The 14,944-nt window shown below is 45.1% G+C and overlaps 2 protein-coding genes across 5 annotated transcripts in view; both read left to right on the top strand.

Moving 5' to 3' along the window:
* LOC143424602 (kinesin-like protein KIF13A) overlaps nt 1-14,944 on the top strand; it is a 160,394-nt gene that overhangs the window by 106,137 nt on the left and 39,313 nt on the right. The gene's annotated exons all lie outside the window — the stretch shown is intronic.
* LOC143424777 (matrix metalloproteinase-14-like) overlaps nt 11,653-14,944 on the top strand; it is a 31,487-nt gene continuing 28,195 nt past the window's right edge. For 2 of the 4 annotated variants that reach the window (XM_076897046.1, XM_076897047.1), the window contains exon 1: nt 11,653-12,071. In XM_076897046.1, coding sequence (XP_076753161.1) covers nt 11,943-12,071 — 129 coding nt within the window. In that variant the 5' untranslated portion in view covers nt 11,653-11,942. The remainder of the gene's footprint in view (nt 12,072-14,944) is intronic. The other 2 variants (XM_076897048.1, XM_076897049.1) reach the window with 1 other exon arrangement.

The raw sequence follows: 14,944 nt of genomic DNA, 5'->3' as shown, positions 1-14,944 counted from the left end.
CCACGCGCGTGTCGGACATGAATCTGCCCGCGGTTTTTTTCCCTCCTCGACGATCCCTCTGCCGATCCGACGAACACCGCGTTAAATACAAATCTCGACGGGCGGCGCCCCGATTCAGGGACGCAAAAGGGGTGCGAGGCGTAACCCTGCTTGCCTTGCAGCCTGCGTGGAACGTTCGCGTGATCCTCGCACGTGTGCCACACGATTCTTTAATCCATTCACCGTTCCAGCCAGTCGTTTTTCCCAACGCCTTCCGCGAGGGACGACTAAATTCATTTGAAAAAGGAATAAAAATGTGGTCAAACTTGAAGGTATAGCTCGACTGTCTTCTGTCGCGAGATGTTTCCCAGGCAACGACTCTGTGGATCGCTAGATCGATGATTTCAGTGAAACCACAGTGCGTTGATATTTCGATCACGGCAGAGGCGACGGAATAGGAAACGTTCCACGACTGATCCGGGCGCAAACTCGCGAGGCACACGCGTCCCGCCGTCGAGTAACCTAGCGTTTGCATATAAAAAATTAGATATGCCATAGACGGTTTCTGAATGAAACCCTGAATTATTCAAGCGATTTCCCGGACCGCAAGGTCGGTCGCGTTGCTGGAATCCCTTCGCGCGCTTTTCGAGATGCCGCCAAGCACACGCTTGGGAACCTTCGACACGGATGAGCAGCTCGTCATAGATAATTCGTCGGTCCTCGATTCTCGTTTAATTATATCCGCGAACAGAGCTGCGCTGTTAATTAGAAATTCGGGGGAGGCGTCGTTGGTGACAAAATTATGTCAACATTGATCCGAGGTAACGTGATCGTTTTGCACTTGATTGCCTTGCGATCGCCGATCCGACCACGAAAGGAATACCGAATGAATCCACGATCGAAGGCGTATGCAATTTCGCGGGATTCCTTGCGAATCCTTGCATGCAACTCTTCCCGTTACGTTCAATGATAATCGATGATTTAATCGAGCTGCGACTCTGACTGAAAAATCTCTCGTTTCTCCGACAATATTTTCATGAAATTTCATAATTCATTTTATAATATTATATATATTACCTTCTCTAGAACGTGGAATAAGTGAAAAATCGGAGAAACGAAGATCGAATCGAGATTCTCATCGTCCAGCAATTATCGGATACGACGCGACTGATTATCGTCCGCGATGGTCGCCCTTCGAGGATCGAGGCACGTACGCCCGGTTCGAGGCCTCTGAGGTACCGATTTTCGACATTTCGAATCTAATTGCTGGCTGGGATCCGACTTCAGGGTGAGGCGGTTAATTCATCGGGACAGTGGCGCGCGGTGAATCTCGAGTGGGATCTGGTTACATTGAGAGCGCGCGCATAATCGAGGCGAGTAGAACGACTTCCTACCCGGTGTACCATCGACTTCCGTCATACCGTTCGCCGCATAAATCCGTGGAGTCGAGCTGCCCGCAGGCACGTGCCTACGTGATCGCATTTATCGAGCGATCGTCGATCCTCTCCTCTGCTTTCCTCGATTCTTATCTCGTTTCTGATATTTTTTATTAAATAAATCGATCGCGCGATTTTCGTTTGTCGCGATTATGGAGAGGGTTGTCGAGGGACTCTTGGAGGGTTCAGTGAAGCAGAGTGGTCAAGTATATAAAAGTTTGATATAGATTCTTATTTTTTGAAGAATGGATGTAGAGTTTGGGAATTATAATTAATAATGTAATTTGGTTTTTAGTTACTTTCTGATGTACAAAGTGGATATCGAAAGGGTGAAATTGTGCAGCAGAACAGATAAAATCGTTCGAAATGTTTTCAAGAAAATTATGCATTCAGACGGTGTTACATCGTAGCGTAATGCTTAGCAAAAATGATATCCTGGCAGGATTTCATGAAATTGCAGACAATCTTCTCCTACTTTACACCCACTTTTCCTATTATCCATATCATTCACCCTCGTTCTTTCATCCCATTTCTCCGCTTATTACTATGCTTATTTATGCATCCACTCCTCTGTCGTGCACGGCCATTCCCTTCATTTCCTATTCCTTTTAGAAACCAGTTGAGCGGAGCAGTTAGAAAAAAAAAGAATGCGGACATTGTCTTGACGAGCGTAACGTGCGAAGACGCATTACATACCTAACGCTATAAATCGTCGAAAATTTAACCATTCCACTCTAATTTTCATGCAGAACAGAATTACTTTTGTTGAACAGAACTTCGTTCGATCGTATCGCGACAGAAGAACTTGGAAACGTACAGAAAAATGCAAGAAAAAAAGAGCAGCTAGCTCAAGATTTACATGCTCAAAGCAATAATAATTTACAGCAATTGACACGTCTGAGGAGTCGATTTAAAACAATTTACTTGCTCAACGCGTGAATCACTGGTGATCTGCCATATTTACCGGAAACGAAATTTCCTGAAACGAAGTAACGAGAGATACGAGGACAAGACTGCAACGAATTAGGCGGAAATCGATGAATCTCTACTCGATCGCATACATACTGTACCATCTAACGACAATAATCATACGTTCATCTTACACACTCATTTTACGTAACATTGCCAACGGAAAGAAACCACAAAACTTCTAAACCCAATTCCACAAACTTCACAATAAATTACTACGACTATCCAACTCTAAATCTCTACCAGAAAAAGCAAGAAAAAAAAAATCTTTCAGCCCAGCATACGATTAAGTAAGACATCGCTAATAAATGTAAGTAATCAGAAATCAGCGATTCGAAACAGTGGTCGATTCAGAATTAATCAGCATCGTCGATAAGGATCGACTCAACTGACTCAGCGGACGATCAACAGCCTGAAACGCGGCTCGTCGTTCTCGGATTCCTGAGAGATCGACGCATCCAGGCCCGTTGGACGTGCCTACGATTCAGCTGGAATAAAATCTTCCATCGAGCTGTGGCGAGGAAGGAAGAAAGAGACGAGAGGAGGCTCCTCTTCCACTCGTTGAGTCACCCAAACGGCTGCCTCAAGCCTACTGGAGGATGCGACGCGCTGATAGGCGTCGCGAGGCTGCGAGACGCATCCTCGCCGGTGGAAATTCGCGGTTGTAGGCCAGCAGGTACAGCGTCTCGTCCTCTCGTCTGGATGCGTTGGCCTCTGCGACGAACGAGCCCTCGCGGTGCATTCAAATCGTACGGGAAATGGAAACGCGACGCGTCCTGCGAGCCTTGCGCATAATTACGCGGTCGATCCTTGCGTAGGAATTAGCTGGCTCCACGGACCGAGCGAGATGTCACGATCTGGAAGGACGACGGTGACGATGCTACGTAACAGGCAGATGATCAGCGCGAGGTGCATCAGAAAAGAGAATTTTTTCTCAGAATATCAATGAAATTGTATACTCTGTAGAATGGAGGTTATTTTCATTGCGATGCTGCTCTGAAGCAGGATACTAAAGAATATTTCTAAAACTGTTTCTTCAACTTCTGAACAAGACTGCTGTGGTACAATTCGTTATTACCAAGCTCTTTCTTACATAAATCGCCAGTCGATTTGTCCGAGACGACGATAATTTATTATAAAACAAAGGCTCGTCCAACGCAAGACAAACAATCCGTATCTCTCTCCCACATCGAACAGAACTTTAACCAACTGGACATCACGTAACCCGCGCAATCAGCGCGGCTTAATCGTCGTCGAGCAGGATGATACGCGAACACGGACGTAACTTCAGATGCAACAGTTCCGTTTTTCTAGCGTAACACGGTGGGGATCGTAACTGGCATCGAGGGACCAGCGAATCGATTTTTCCTCGCGAGTTTCAGAAAATCAATGACGACGAGGAGCGCGTGCATCGATGCCGTCGACTGAAGGAATTCCCGTAAGACATCAGCGCGCCACGGGTTTCCACTGGCACGCGCAATTACTTAATTGTAACAGATTTCCTGCCGTTGCAATCGCGACGATTAGATTTCCAGCTACGATAGACGTTCGTTCGCTCGACAGTGCTCGCGGTTTTCCACTGATGATGTCGGAAAGTCGCCACGACGTGAGTTTCTTGAAATTGACCGACCCATTTATGGAGTTCTCTACCAGGAAGTTAAGATCGCAGTAGCGAATTTGTGGACTCGGAAAATTTATCCAACCAGTTGACTGAATGCGAACCAGCAACAGATGCTTTTAATTTCGGACTTTCCTGTTCGTTGGATTCGTACGATTGCCTTTTTGCAGCATTGCCTTGCATCTTTCCGTGAATTGAAAATTGTGACCAGTGAGACACTTCTGTTTTTTTCCTATTCCATGCCTTGGTTGTCCTGTTTGTATGATATGTTACGATACGATATAAGTTTATATCACTTTCGTCATACGAGAGTAAGAATTCAGATCCCAAAATTAAAGTACGAGGAAAAAATGGTAACGTTCGTGGTACAAGTGAGTGGATTATCCTTTGGGATTTCCAAAGGCGGCGAAAGCGCGGACGAGAAAAACATTTGGGTTCCCATTAGCCGTCTATATAACTGTAACTTTTCTAAATCAGTCGGTGATGGCACCGGAATAAACTTCCTGGTTAATTTCGAAGTTTGTTCGCGCAGGATAGCAATTGGAATTACCGTCTGAATCGATTAATTAGCATAACTCGTTAACTTGTTATTTCACGTCGAAAGGCTGCGAGACCAAGTCGTTAAACACGACGAATGATCCACATTACTAAAAGAAATGGTCCCTTTGGAATGGATTCGGTTAATAAATGATACAATGATTACTTTCATTAAGGATAACGCGAGGACAACGTTTCTCCTAATTCGAAGCAATTTAATATAGTGACTACTCGATTGCGAGGGAATTCCATTGGAAAAGGAGGGTATCGAACGTGCGAGCTTCCTTTGGCGAAACAGGCGCCGAGCAGGAAGTGTACGTGTTATAATCGCTAATGGATGAGTCAGCGAATCGGTAAAGGGAAGCTTCCCTCGCTTTTTTCCCCGTGCAACAAGTAACGCGATTCGATTATGCATCGAACACGAAGGTCGGCTTCTAATGGTATTCATAGGCCGCTCGATTTGGCGAAATTTATCACGGGGAACGAGCCACGATCAATTCGCGTTGCGTTATGGGTCACTGGTTCCTAGAACTATTCGACGTTTTTTCGTGAGCGATGATTAATCAAGATATTAAACGACAGAGTGACCCCTTTATGAATAATGCATTAATCCACAAATAATGTACCATCACCAATTCTACGATAAATAATTGATAATTAACGTGTAAAATGAAAAAAGTATGAAATAGAGAAGAATTTTGCACGCTGGTTCTAAGATGACAAACCATATTAACCTGGATGGATTAATAAAATATGAAAGCTACGCTCTTTGAGTGATCACCCAAGGGGACGATACATCAGGCTATTGGAAAACGCATCGACAGTTTCAAGCGAAGAAAATTGTCCACTGGCAATAAAGGGAATTAATTCGTAGCCATTGTGGTGGTCACTGAACGGTCATACAGTGAGTCACAAAGCGGCACCACCGCGAAGGCTATCGATACAACGTATCGATTAAAACCGCGAACAATTATCCAGAAGTTACCACAAGGAAGGTTGATTCATAAATAGGCGGACAGACGGATGGTAGACATTCGCGCGTGGACACAATGAATCGAACGAAACGGACTTTGCTAACCACTGGACGCGCGAAACAAAAACGATCCTCGTACATAATTTATCATCGATTGCATAGGAAATCTTCTTTGATGTCGGATAAGTTGGAATCGTTAATCTTTCCTTTGTCGACGACCATAATCGTATTCCACCCCCTCGTAGCAGTGTTGCAAACGAATCCTTCGTTACCACGAGACCGCGTCGAATGTATCCTTCTCTAATTAAATCAGTCGAGGCATCTTCCACCCTTAAAGGCATCTATCGCGTTCTCACGAGTCATTGTCACGCGACAGCCTTGACCAAAGCGTGAAAAAGAGGCGAAAGGAAGTTGACGAGAAGGGATGAGTCGACAGGATCGATAGGCGATTGGAATTAGACGGTGACAAGATAAAGGGGTTGGTCAGGAGGTTCTAGGTGAGGTCGACTGAAGTCCTTCGCGAACCTTGCCTGGTCGAACTGTTTCCTTTTTTTCTGTAGAATTCGAAGTTCTTTTAGAGGAACGAAAGGTGTAGGGTTTCATCAGGAGTCGAAATGAATTCTCATCACTTTTTGTTTTATATTATAGACATTTCTGTAGAGAATGGGGATGAAATAACTGACATAGATTTGTTCTGAATATAAGGATAAGTGGAATAAGAAAACTGCTCGCGATGGATTTGCGACGAGGTCTTCACGATATCTCGTGAAAGAATTAACGACACTTATCGCAGAAATTCTCCCATCAAACGATATTTCCTTCAAAGTTCACGTTTCATGCGAATTTATTGTTTGATCTACTTCGAAACTGATAGCTTCGTATCTTTTTACCGTAATTACACGCGACATCGTCGAACGTGACTTCTACAAACGCATTACGAGGTATAGCAGCTTCGTTCAAAGGGCGAACAAGAGAAATGGTGGAGACAAAGTGATTTCACTAGAAACGTATTAAAAATCCACAAGTGTATCAGCATCGTCGAGAAACGGAGAGCCATGGCGCCTTGGGCACGTGCCGGCGCTTCCATAACGCGATAGAACAGCATCAAGTTAAATTCCTTCGCGAAATTCATTTTTTCTCCAGAAATAAACTGATTTCTCGCTACGAAATGAATCAAACCGAATCGCTGGCTAAAACAAAGAGCTCGAACGTCTTCGTATATAAAAAAAAACAAATATTTTCTGTCGAAAATTACTTCAACCCTTTCGTATCTAAGAAACAACCCCTGCAACGTCACCAGTGACATCGCTTCACAAATTTGCTACGAAATTAAAAATCGAGAAACAAGATCACCAACGAGAGGCACAATCGGTGTTGAAATACAACGAGAGGGTCTATTAAAAAAAAAATGTCTCCATTCTTCTTCAACAAAGATTCCCTCGAAAGGACGAGCTCAGCCTCGTAGTTCGCAGAAATCGGTTTATCCGCTAATTTCCGCGACGTTCGTGGGCCTTTGTGCGGTAGCTTCTTCAGCGAGACGTCCCAGATGGGATTACGAACCCCGTTCGGCTGCATTTAAATAGGCTTAGGACCGAATTAATGCAAATGCATTCCGAATACCCGACGATGCCATCTTCGGGTCAGTGTGCAGGGTCAGGAAAAAAGATGCGCACGTCTTTTTCCCCTTCGAATGGAGATAAAGGCGGCGGGAGGACCTCTTTCTTCCTCTCGCCACCCGTTCCCCTCTTCATCCCCTATTTCCATTCAAACTAAGCGTCCGCTCGCGGTCCCGCTCCTTCGCACGCGGCTCACGTACATGTCGAATGGAAAAACTGTCGTTCGTCGTTCGTTTTTTGGTCCAATCCTCGCTTCTTTTTCGCGAAACATCGTTGCACAGTCAGAAAACAGTTCTGGGAAAATTCTGCGTACGAGTGTTATTGCTACACGGTCGTCGACGATAGGGCATGGACTGATAATGTTTCTTCCGAAGCGATATTCACGTGTTTTCTGCACGCGTCTCTTGTTTATTCTCTGGTCACGTGGATGATTTCGTTACGCTTTTTTTTTTGGTTTGGAGATAGATATTTTGGTACAATTGTGCGAGAAATATACGAAAATGATTTTAGAGTCGTAGAATTGTTAGATGAAATGTTGGGAACCTAAGAGAGTCGTTATGCAATTCGTATGAAATATGAGAAAGGGGAAGAGAATTTGTTGTATCGTCATACGAGGAGGTTTATCATCGCGCCATTCGTATTTCCAGAAATAACGAATCGCAGGTAACGTTTTCCTTATAATAAATTGCTCCGTGACCTAATCTTTGGGGGAAAGAAAACAGCACGTGTGGTAAACACAATTGATAAGTCACAAAACGTATGGTAATCAATTTCGCGCGAACAAGCGACGTTCCCAGAGTTCATTTATCCGCTAGTCAATCGGCTACGATTTGCAATTTTTTCACGTATAAGGTAAACACGCGGATACTTTGTACGTTTCCCTCGAAATCTGCTCTAAATTTAGCATTCCCTCTGTTACTGTATCGAAACAATCACATTACCTACCTAACCAAAGTATAAACGAGCGACACTAGACATGTTCTCCAACTGACTCATCGAACACGACACTATCCAAGAAAGTAATCAGAACATAATCTCCTGCATTAATTTGCATACGATCGACTTCATAATTATCTCGTTATTACTTCAAAACTCTTCTGCCAATTTTAAACGCGCCAATTCCAAGCGCAAAATAAAAAATGTTACGTTTCGCAATACTCGCGAGACGCCAAAAAAGGTACCAAATTAAGCGTAATTCCGTGGCAATTTTTCACGATCTTTTTTCTTCGCGATTTACGCACACGATTACCCCCACTGGACTATCTAACGAGAGGAATGGAACTCGTAGGTGACAGAAGCGCAACAAAATCGAACGTATGCAGAATCGAAGAGACTGTTCATCGAGGATTAGTCACGAGTAGGTTCATCTGCATTCGAAATTCGTACAGGAGGCCCGATTCAGGATCGAGGCTGCGGTCGTCGGCATAGACGAAAGAATTCACGGGAACGGAAAGCGGGTTCTGGATACTCGCATGATTCACAAGTGTATCATGCGGTCCCACGGGATTGCCACTTCCTCCATTCGGGCTTGCCCGATGAAATTTCGTCCACCGTTCGTCCAACGTCCCATTGTTCGATCTTCGGATAATGATATTCGATATTGCTCCTTTGTTTTACTCTCGCGTAATTGTTATGCGGTCTTCGAGGTTCAAGGCTTTCGGTGTTTGGTTAAGAAGAAGAAGCCCGCGTTCTTTCCTCCTCATTGTGCGGTTCTTAACGAATGCGAGACTCCCAAGGTAATTTCGCCGTCGATATGGCCTGTCGCGAACCGTGGACGGCGGAAAGGGGAGAAAAAGTGGAATATAGAATGCGCTTTTGTCAGTCATCGAAACAGGGGATTGCGCATTCGCGTAATTTTTATCAATTTCCTTTTTCTCGCTTCGACTCGCGTGCAATCGCGATCCAGCTTGGCTAATGCGAAGCTGGTAGAAAAATTGGGTAGTCAAGTGGATACGATAAGATACGAATGAGATCGTGTGAAAGAAAGACGACGGGGGGTCCTCTGATTTCGTGGATATCGACGTAGAAATTGAGAAATTAGGTAATGGGGACAGTGGGTCCAGAAAATAGATTTCTGAAAGCGTGCTCGATAAGGAGGAACGATTTCTTGCGCGGGTATTACGCGGCTAAGCAAACGCCGTCGTGCATCGTGGCCGTTCGATTACAACAATCCACGTTTCACAAGGTCCGTGAAAACCGTGAAAAGCTCCGTCGACCGTTCAGAGGAACGCGAAAGCGGGCTCATCGAGATGAAAACGCGTAATCGAACGTGAAAAATGGCGGCGAAATTGAGGAAACGTTGGGACGCGACGGCGGATCGCTGAAGACGAGACGAGACGCGAATTCGTGGATCGTAAATCATATTGTTTACCTGGCAGATTATTTTCAGGAAGGTTTTGGCTATTTCTGCGCCGTTGGATCATTTATTCATGGCCATGGTACGCGTTGGGCATCCATTGCTAGATGCACCGAACGAGAAAACAGTGTAATCCTTTTTTTAGAAAAAATTGTATCTCGCTGGACACTGCAGTGATTCCTCAACGAGGATAGATCGCAGAGTCAGCGTGAAATAAAAGAACCGCGAGCGGGAAATCGTTTTTCTGTCGTGTCGTGACTAAAGTCAGGGACAATGGTGACCCTCTTGCCATTGTGGAACACGGAAATGTATATTGTCGAGATAACAGCGATCGATCGAGATAAAAATCACGATAAACTGAAACCCACGTAGAGGAAGAAACTGCTCGAACAAACCAGTGCGGCACTAGCATCACGAAACTGGGATTAATTGCGTACAAAGTTTGCCTTTAATCGACTGCACCCAACTGTTGCGATCCACTCGAGTTCTGACATTTTTCTTAATAAAATAAGACTTGTTCGAGATATTTCACTGCTCTTCGCACGAAATGTGTCAATTGTTGATTCACTTTTTTAACGACTCCGAATGAATCAGACGTTTCGCATGTATGCTTTTATTTTGAAACCGTTTCCGGCCAGGAGGATCCCGCTTCGTGGCATTCAAGATGTTCCTATTCACATCTGCGAAGGATACCATAGCGTTTCGATTGCTAACTTCGCGTCTTTCAAGAACTCGTCCGGTATATATGGACGTTGAAATGCTGTGCTGCTATTCTTCCTCTTCTTATTGTACCAAGAAGTGGATACCGACTCCTGTACATATTAATATTCCATTCTGTCGAATCTAAAACAATCGCAATGTTTCAAGTGCTAAGAAATGCTTCGAAATAATTATTCTCCATTTATGGTGCACGTAATACGCAAAAGTGTATAAAATAGCCACGCATGGAACCAACAGAAACAAAAATTCACATAGACGATCGCAGATCTGATAAAACCAGAGGAAGCAAAATTCATAGAAATGGCCATAATTAAAAAACCATGGGGACAAGAGAACAGAATCTTGACCAGCCTTCGTGCGATCGACCAGCAAGAAACACCATACCCTGACCCAACGCAAACCATCGTCGTCCCCGTTCAATTTCAATGAGAGACTCGATCGCTCGCAAGGATATTTCCTAGCCACTCCTCTATTCCTGCGAGGAATCGTAGTCAGAGCACGCGTGCACGTTACTCTCGCAGATGTCCTGGCCGCGATGTCACAACACCTTCCCGTTTCCCATCTAATCAGGCAATCGGTCGATCGACCAGCGGATACACCGCTGTCCACCTTAAAAAACTCGTCCCTTCGCTGGCCCTCCTCGGCTCCCTCTCGTCGTTTCTACCACGATAGGGCGTGCGGACGGGTACGAAAAAAAGAGAACGAAACGAGCTCGAAGAGAAGAGGGACAGAGGCACGATCCACGCGCGCTATGACAAGTCAGGCTCTGAGAGGCATTCACACTCGCGTAAGCATTGTACGTTGCCACGGCATTGATGGTGGTAGTCGCGAGCCGCGTGGTGGGAGGCCTCAATAAAAGTCAGTGGCACACTGATTGTAATTCAGAGTGGCGGTAGACTCCGGTACCAGTTCCCCGTGCGGTCGCGTCCTTTCTCCGTGCCCGAATTCTCTCTAGAAAAAAAACCCTCCCCCCTGGTAAAACGTCCTTCCGTGTTCTGCCCTACGCGCAGTTCTCTCCCTTCTACCTTTCGACGAGCTTCTCTTTCACCCTCGCGTCGTAACCGCTAAGTCTTTCGCGAGTCCGCGTCAGTTCGAGCCGATCGAGCTTTGGATCGACGACGACGAGGCGTCGTGACGAAGGGAACGACGACGACGACGACGACGAGTTGCGTGCCTCTCTGCGTGGGTTCGTGGCTGGGAGAGAAACTCGTGCTCGAAGCGCACGGCAAAGGGACGTCGGAAGAAAGAGAGTAACCGGTGCGGCGAGGTCACCCGTTGGGGAATACGAGATCGATAGTGTCGTGGCAACCAGGTTTTAGACTGACCCTGCTGGCGAGTCGCGTACCCCCGGACTTAACCCCTTGGAACAGCTCGATTGCGATCGTTTCGCGTTCTCGCGACGAGACGATCGACAGAGAGAGAGAGAGAGAGAGAGAAAGAGTGGCAGCCGTGAATCGGTTGCGCGCGATTTCCCGAGGGAAAATTGCCAGGGAGTCGAATGATCGAGAGGGCACGTGGACCAAGCGTCACGACACGTCATCCTGCGATCTACGATCGGGCGGTACCAAACGGACGATCCGAGAAGAGCGAACACGTGTGCGCGGCCAGTGTCACGGGGTGAAGGCACGTACGGACGCGAGCCTTGTGAGAATTGATTGTCACGGTGATCGTCTGGCGTCCCAAGAGTAGACCGGTTTCTCCGGGTACGTTCCGAGGTTATCCAAGTCAGAGAAGAACGATGGCCGGGTGTAATTGCCGGTTTAGCTGGGAAAGATGTGCCGGAAGTGTCCTGCTAGCGGTTCTGTTCGTCGTTTCGCGCGCCAGCACGGAGGACCAGCCGCCTAATATATCGCAGACTACAGCTATGGTAAGTGCCCGTGGAATTTATGGTCCCTTTGTGTCAATGAAATAGAAGCTATCTTTGAACTATGTCCATTTCCTCGCAAGCTATTATGGAGGAATGTTAAATCTCTGTGGACGTAGAATTGTTCGCATGTTCGTAAAAAAAGAATCGCAGTGAACAATTTTACCCTTTTAGTCACAGTAGGGACCATTAACTGTTGCTAATCGATTTCTTTCTGGTGCGATAATAAGGCACCATGGTTTGATTAACGAGTAGGAAAAGCAATATGGAATCGAGTAATGGTTGGTTTCTCGTCGAGTTACGGTGGGATACATTTTCATGGTTCTTCCTGGAAAATGAAACGTTTCGCGCGAACGCAACAAGTACCAGGTGGCAGGGAGTGCGCGAAGGAAAATAGCAGGATCGGCTAATCGCACGGGAAAATTGATTCGCGCGAAATTTATTTGCACACGCTGTGTGTCATATGTGAATGAGTAATAGCCGCATAAACGTGTACGCATTTTTTTGCCAACGCGAATATCATTCAAGGCGTTTATCACTGTGACGCTGATATACAGATTACGATGCACGCCAAGCTGTAGGTGCACCTCGAATACGACTTGATTTAGTTCCACGACAGTTTTCCTACTTTTCTTCTTCTCCGTCGAGATTGCATCGTTCTATTCTCTTTTAATGGATTTCTCGCACTGTTTTGCGATTACTCAGTGATTTTCTTACTCGTGGTCGGTATTTGAGTGCACCAATTTTTAACATTGCAATTTTAATGTTTTAATCTTGTAAAACTTCAACTCCTTCGTGAAACAAAAGCTTGCCAAGACAATATCGAATTGTTTTTCACTAATGACAGTTCACAATTGCGCAACGCCGATTACGACGACTCTAAAGCATGTTAAAACGTACAATTAGTCGGAGACAATGTCAGATAAAATGGCAAGAATGCAATGTAAATAATTTCGTCTATTCGAAGCATCGTCATAAGTATGCCACGTATATCGCAAGAAAAAAAGACCAAGACCGGTTTTCTACATAATGACATAAGGCTGGATGATGTGACGTCACTTGACTACCTTCCCTAACAAAGTTCAGCTACGCACGATGACTCGTTCCCGACCTTCGATTCATTGAACAGCACTGACCACAATGCTAGGCTATTAAACGTGTTTTAACAGGAAATTCGGAATTCTCTGTATTCCAATCCAAGCGTTCGACATTCCATTCTCGATGAAGAGAAAATCAAACGACTCGTTTCGTGGCTATCGAAATATAAAAAGAACTGACAAACTATCTGCCTCGTCGAATTTGATATGGGAAATATTAGGAAAAGAAATATTAAAGTTAAGAAAGTTCAGCAACGGAATGTTGCAGTCTGAAATTTGAAGATATTTTTAGCTTCGAAACCAGTTGGCTGGCCATGAACCGCCGCTTCTACTTTTGTCTGACAATATATAGAAATAGGCTCCTCTGGAGTGGTCAGGGTTGAGTTGCCAATAATGTTAAACCGTAAAAATGTTAATATTGACATTCTAATTTTTGAGCAAAATTTCCTAAGAATTCGAACGTAGGTACACCTCGAGGCGGCGAGATAAGATAATTTTGTTCTGCGAAGTAATCATTTAGATTATTCGCTCTAATAGTAGAGCGTGACTCGTAATCGACGCAGAGTTCCCCTATTTTTTACCAGACATCCAAACAAAGTAACACAATTCATAGAAGCTAATGAAATTACAACAATAGCCGTTTATTTATTTAAACTCACTCCACTGATACCTTACTTATCTTTATCTCCTTTAATTTTTTGTTACAACCATCTTTATCTCCCTCAATTTTTTCTAAACTATCTACAGCAAATAGTACATCGACTCGACGGACATCGTGCCCCCTCGCATCGATACTGAAGTTTACTTCATCAACCCCCCAAAGATAGATCGCGTAGCGTCGATGGGCAGAAATAATGGCCAGCCCATCCTCGCAGACCCTCGTAGGTCAGCGCGGATCTTAATCGAGCCGAATACCAGAGATGCTCGAGATAAGCCTGATGGCAACACCTTGGCCGAATGACGGTCATTGAAATCGCGCTCGCGAAGTGGCGATTTCACGCGCGCCACTTAAGCCAATCTCGGGAACGCGATAACGACGTTTAATTATCTGTCCAGGTAAATACAAACGCGTATATAGCTTTTATCTTCAAGGTTCACGATGTGCGAGAAACTCGAGCGATCTCGCATCCCCGCTTACGTTCCCATCGCTTTGTTCTGGATTAAATGGGAGGACGTAACGCGACGCGATCTGCGAAGTGCCTTTCGTTGTTCCAACTGTGTCTTTAAACAAATCCTGCCTTATCAATTACGCGTCGAGGAAGTAGAAAACCTGGGCACGAGGAAGGTTCGCTCGTCCCTTAGAAATTTTGTTGAACGAAACTATTCTACGTCGCGAACTGCATCGGGAAATGAACGCGACTAGAGTGCAAGTCGGATGTTCTAATTGAAGTGATAACGTCATACGCGAGGTTCTTACTCGAATCGAAATTACGGAATCGCGAGGAGAGAAGGTAGGCTGAGTGCTCGTCGCAAGTAGTAAGAGTCAGGAACGTAGGCAGTAGAATCATACTTACTTCAATCAGACGTAGCGCTGCGCACTTATTCTTTCCAGCCGTCTCGCGTGCTAACGAATTTCTCTAAACGAACAATTTCATTTCTGACAAAAGTATCTGACACACGCATACGTCCTCGTTAATTGTACGTTAATTTCGAATAAATAATTTATCTTGGGACACCAATAAATTCGCCCCTTATTCTGTTAACTTTTGACGAAGCAAAGAGATTGATCGTGGTCTTCTTGCGAGTCGATAGTAATCGATTGTCCAGGAAGAAACAATC

The sequence above is a fragment of the Xylocopa sonorina genome, chromosome 6, assembly GCF_050948175.1.
Source record: "Xylocopa sonorina isolate GNS202 chromosome 6, iyXylSono1_principal, whole genome shotgun sequence".
In the NCBI taxonomy this organism is placed as follows: domain Eukaryota; kingdom Metazoa; phylum Arthropoda; class Insecta; order Hymenoptera; family Apidae; genus Xylocopa; species Xylocopa sonorina.
Note: the sequence above shows the minus strand (reverse complement) of the source record. Positions and strands in the feature narration are given on the sequence as shown.